Raw genomic sequence first — 5,632 nt, 5'->3', positions numbered from 1 at the left:
GCTCTTCTGGAAAACAAGAAGCTACGGTCTCAGTTTGGGTAAGCTAGTTTTATTGTCATTACAATTACAGGATTGGAATCAAGCAAAAGTCTAGTGAACTGCTATAACAGATAGTTTTATTGTATGGGTCACAAAGCTAGATTGGAATAGCTAAGTCAGTTTGGGTCATTCGATAAGTTCCACAGGTTTTGGACTTGCTTCGACAGTTTGGGTAAGCTAGATTGGAATAGCTAAGTCAGTATGGGTAAGCTAGATTGGAATAGCTAAGTCAGTTTGGGTAAGCTAGATTGGAATAGCTAAGTCAGTTTGGGTAAGCTAGATTGGAATAGCAAAGTCAGTTTGGGTCAGCTAGATTGGAATAGCTAAGTCAGTTTGGGTAAGCTAGATTGGAATAGCTAAGTGAGTTTGAGTAAGCTAGATTGGAATAGCTAAGTCAGTTTGGGTAAGCTAGATTGGAATAGCTAAGTGTGTTTAAAAGACGTGTATCCTTTTCTGGACAGTATTCACGATGAATAACCAGAGTTAGCAGCAGCCACCCTTTATTTAGAGTAAAGCAAAAGTAAGAAAAATCTTGGTGAATTGATCTATAGCTTAAGCAGAAAAGACAAGAATCACGTTGAGCTATGTTTGTATATTGTGTGTGGGAGAATTGGGTCAACATGATTGGTACTTGTTACTGGGACTAGTAATTTTACCAAACTACTGATGTTTAAGTTCGAGTCTTTATTTAGAAGTGGTTTCATTTACGTAGCCACCTATTTTATGTCCAGTCAACACGGCGCATTCCAGGACTACAGGCATCTGTTTTCGTCAGTCCTGTATGGTTGGTCTATTCTTATGTTGTTGACCCAAAGTGTTTTCCAGTTTCTTTAACAGGTTTGTTTACAGGAACACAATGTTAAGTAAGTGGCATGTTTGTTTAGTGTTCACAACAATAACTGTTAGTGTTCTGTAAGATTTCTAGTGGACATCAGTGTTGAACTTTGTGCCTACATTTTTCACCTTGTATTACAGAAGGTGAAGAGTGCTGATCTGTTTGTCTTCTCTTCAGTTTATTGGTGATAAAATCAGAGGTTTATCCATTATGTTGACATCTATCAATATAACAAATACAGTAGTCTGTTGAATTAAACATACGGTGAATTATAAGTTTTTAGAAAGTGTATCCAATTTCATATTTTATCCTTGATGTTTAATTAGAAGTGTATTTTTTGTATTTATATAAACACACCTTTTAACCCTTCATGACAGGGTTGGTATAAAATACAGTAATTGCTATATGCACATTAAGTATGTAGGCTTGATATAAAATACAGTAATTGCTATATGCACGCTAAGTATGTAGGCTTGATATAAAATACAGTAATTGCTATTAGCACATTAAGTATTTATACTTCAATTTTTCATGTACCTTCACAAAGTTTGATAGACTTTTAGTAAATATTACAAGATTTTAGTACACAAAAAATCAGATTTTTAATGAAGTATTTTCATGATAGATTTGTTTGTAAGAACATCTAGTGTTTTGTTACTAGTCTGAGTCAGAAGTAATTTCATATAAAAATTAAAAACTGTTATTCAACCAAAACATTTCAAGTGTTATTCATGTAATCTCTAAAGCTCCTGAAGACAGTATATTTTGCCTGTTATTTTCTCTATACTAACTATGTGAGGTCTGTCAACTGACCACCCTCATAACAACATTATGAAATAAATATAAATTTGCTTTTTTTCTTCCAGAACAATTAAAAATTATAACACAGAAACACAATGTTTAATCTAAATAGTTTAAATCTTGTAACATTAGACATTTCTTTTTAATTATTATTTTTGTTATATTGGCTTCCTAAGAAATGTTGAGTGTTGTGATCTCAAAGGTTTTTAAGATCAGATAAGGTTATCTAAAGCTGGGAAGACCAAATATTCCAGCTTTATCTAAGAATATTTGCAGCTTACAAATATGTTTACCTAAATGATATAGCCCAAAATATTAACTATTCTTGTTATCAGTGATTAGAATTATTGTCTCTTATTTTGTTTACAAAATGCTGAAATAAATTTTACTGTTGTAGGTTAGAAGACCTGGTGAAGTTAAGTGGCATTGATACAAAGTCAAAACATATAAAATTAGAATGCAGAAAGAAAACTCATTCTCCAGACAGGAAACAAAAAGTTAAACCTGGACTTCAAGTCCAACAAGAACCAAACAATACTTCCAACTTCATCACGACTCCAACAGAGAACGGAACTCTTGAACCCAAGATCAGAACAAGTGTAAACTCTACAAACACTCATCAGTTACAAGAAGACACTGACCACAAAAACTGTGACTTGAGTTTTAAACCTGTTGTTCTGAACAGTGTGAATTCCATGATCAGAACACTTCAAAACACTACAAGCAGTCAGCAGAATAACACTAGACGTACTGTTCAGCTGTTACCAGAGGATGTTGAACAAAGAAACTCCAATTTAGATTTTAAACCTGATGTTCTGAATAAGGTACATAATCCATCATTGTCTGTAGAGAAAGCATCATTTTATAAGGTTGGAGATGACTTGTTTCAGTATGTCATGAATAAAGTTTCAGATGCACTAATATCACTGAATCATGCTTCTAACAAGGAAGCAGTTGATATATCAACATACCTGGTGAACCCTTCTGTAGCACGGGATAGCCAAACCAGTCTTACACAAACAACAAATTCTCAACCAAACTTATCAGATGGTGAAGGTTTTAGTCATCTTAAAAATGTAGAAAATAAAGTTAAGAAATCTATGGTTGACCAGAGGAAGTCATCTTATCCACAATTACAAATGGGGTTCAGGGATTCATATGGAACTTTGCAAGACAAAGTTGATAACTGTAAAAATGAGTTACAACAGGGTTCAAAATCAAAGGAGAACAGTGTTTGTCACCATCAACTTGAGAGTAATTCTGGATTTGTAATGCAACCACTGGATCACAGGGACAGCAGTCACGGAGTTGTGACGCAACCACTGGATCACAGGGACAGCAGTCACGGAGTTGTGACGCAACCACTGGATCACAGGGACAGCAGTCACGGAGTTGTGACGCAACCACTGGATCACAGGGACAGCAGTCACGGAGTTGTGACGCAACCACTGGATCACAGGGACAGCAGTCACGGAGTTGTGACGCAACCACTGGATCACAGGGACAGCAGTCCCAGTGTTGTAACACAACCACTGGATCACAGGGACAGCAGTCCCAGTGTTGTAACACATCCACTGGATCACAAGGACAGCAGTCACGGAGTTGTGACGCATCCACTGGATCACAGGGACAGCAGTCACGGAGTTGTGGCGCAACCACTGGATCACAGGGACAGCAGTCACGAGTTGTGACGCAACCACTGGATCACAGGGACAGCAGTCACGGAGTTGTGACGCAACCACTGGATCACAAATACAGTAGTTACGAGTTGTAACGCATCCACTGGATCACAGGGACAGCAGTTCTTGCTCTAGAACAACCCAAGACTTGAGAAGTAAGTCGGAAAAAACTGCTGTCATGTTTGCCTCTGATCTTTTAGCCATGTCAACTGGGTTAGAAGCTCATGTTGCTGAGAAAGAAATGGAAAGTGATAGTTATCTTGTACCTGAGGTAGCTTTACTTGCAGATGAGCAGCATAGCACCAGTGTAGAGAGTAGATATGAAAAAGAAAAGTCACATTCACTTAGTTCGAAACAAGGTAAAGCTACTTCGGTGTATTCAGACACATTTGAAACTTCAAATGATGAGGAAATTTGTGAAAACCTACATAAAGGTGTTGATAGTAGTGGCAACACAAACAGCTCTGTGAAAGAAGAGCTTGAGGTAACATTAAAATCAGTCTCTGAGAGTTTAGAAACAGAAAGCATGGACACAGGGGGTACCTTGAAGAAAGATGTAACATCAAATGGAAAAATAGAAGAAAAGGAAGTGCAGCATAAGTTGTCACTAAATGCTTCCTTGGAAGTACCAGAACTAAATGAAAACAACAAACCTCTGTTTAAATCTTTGGACAAGCATGTGGATGATCTCCCATCTTTCTCGAGTCTCAACTCTCTGACTGGTTTAACGGATATGGAGACACCGAGCATTTCGCTCTCTTCATCAGTGTCAAACAAGCTCACTGGAAGTGATATTGAAGATTTCTAGTTGCTTTGATTGTGGCAGTTATGTGTTCTTGTTTTTCAATAATGACAGTCGTCAGTCAGAAAACTGTGATATGAATGCCAATTATTTATAGTTATTTTATGTAAATAACCATACCAGTGATTTATATCAAAACTGGAGTTTGCCAGGTTGAACTCAGTAACAGGAAGTTTATCATAGAAGCAGTTTCTGTACAGATGTTAACTTCTGTGTATATGTGTGTCTAGTATTAAACTTGTGCTGACTAGTAAAATGTGCTTTTAAATCTGAATACATAAAATAATACATGGTTTTAAAACCTTCTTACTTATGATGGCCTCAGTAGTAAATGTTATAAATCATGTAGGGGAATACAGAAAACAGCTGATTCACAGTGTTATAACAGAAATGATAGTTACTTGTTGGTAGTGATGGTTACACACCTACAGTTATTGTTGGTACTGATGGTGACGGTTACACACCTACAGTTGTTGGTAGTAACATTTTATATTAATCGATAACACTAGAGTAAAACACGTCAAAACTTAGTGTTTAGGATGCTGTGCTACGAGTTAACTATTTTTCCAATTTCCGTTCACCCAAACTGTTCCAAACAATATGAATGATGCACATTCCCAGTGTAATGTGTCTGGAATATTACACCAACAATATCACATACACACATTAATAATTCTGAATTATTAGCACATGACAAACATCTTTAGTGGAATATTCTATATTTATCAGTGTATGCAATTTATGACATTGGGATATTATTTGTGTGACATCCAGATTGTTCATTAGTCTTGCTACTGTGACTACAGCCTCAAACTACAGTTAGTGACTTCTCTAATTATTCACATTTTACTAGTTTGTAGTTTTATAATGTAATTAAAATAATTACTTGTTTGACAACAGAACTTGTGTAAATCAGTGTCCTGGAGAAGCAGCTGTCAGCTGGTTCATGTAGTGATTGAATCATTTATAAGGGTCTCAGTGTGTTAGTATTACCTTGCCATGTATTTGGCCTCAGGTAAGTACTACAAAAAGGCACACAATTTACACGTTTATTTTAGTTCCTTGCTGTGACAGCAGTAAGTATGGATTTGAAATTCTAAAATAAGGGGTTTGATTCCCCTCAATGGGCACAGCAGATAGCCCAATGTGACTTTGCAATGAGAAAACACATACATTAATTTAGTGTAATTTAATAATTCTCTGTTTGTGAAAGTCTCACCCTTCTGTTCCACATTTTAATAATGTGTCATATTTACTACAGTTCTTTTTTAATGATGTTTTTTGTCTTGAATTTATTTTGTACAGAAACGGACTGTTCCACAATCAACACTTGTTACAGGAAACATAACATTCTGTAACATGTTAGGTAATTGGTCACCATGTAGATTAATATTTCTGTTTACATAAATGTTCAGCTTTTATACATTTATTTGATTGTAGGTCATTTATTTGGTACCAAGTCATTTTTGTTGAGCA

At 36.0% G+C, this 5,632-nt stretch overlaps 1 protein-coding gene across 1 annotated transcript; it reads left to right on the top strand.

Moving 5' to 3' along the window:
• The first annotated feature begins 166 nt into the window (after positions 1–166).
• LOC143237307 (uncharacterized) lies at positions 167–4,412 on the top strand. Its single transcript, XM_076476409.1, has 2 exons — positions 167–211; positions 2,073–4,412. The coding sequence occupies exon 2, from the start codon at positions 2,371–2,373 to the stop codon at positions 3,364–3,366; it is 996 nt and encodes a 331-aa protein (XP_076332524.1). The 5' UTR covers positions 167–211; positions 2,073–2,370; the 3' UTR covers positions 3,367–4,412.
• The last annotated feature ends 1,220 nt before the right edge of the window (positions 4,413–5,632 follow it).

Source organism: Tachypleus tridentatus, chromosome 13, assembly GCF_004210375.1.
Source record: "Tachypleus tridentatus isolate NWPU-2018 chromosome 13, ASM421037v1, whole genome shotgun sequence".
NCBI classification, from domain to species: Eukaryota; Metazoa; Arthropoda; class Merostomata; order Xiphosura; family Limulidae; genus Tachypleus; species Tachypleus tridentatus.
This window is presented reverse-complemented; position numbering and strand designations above follow the sequence as displayed.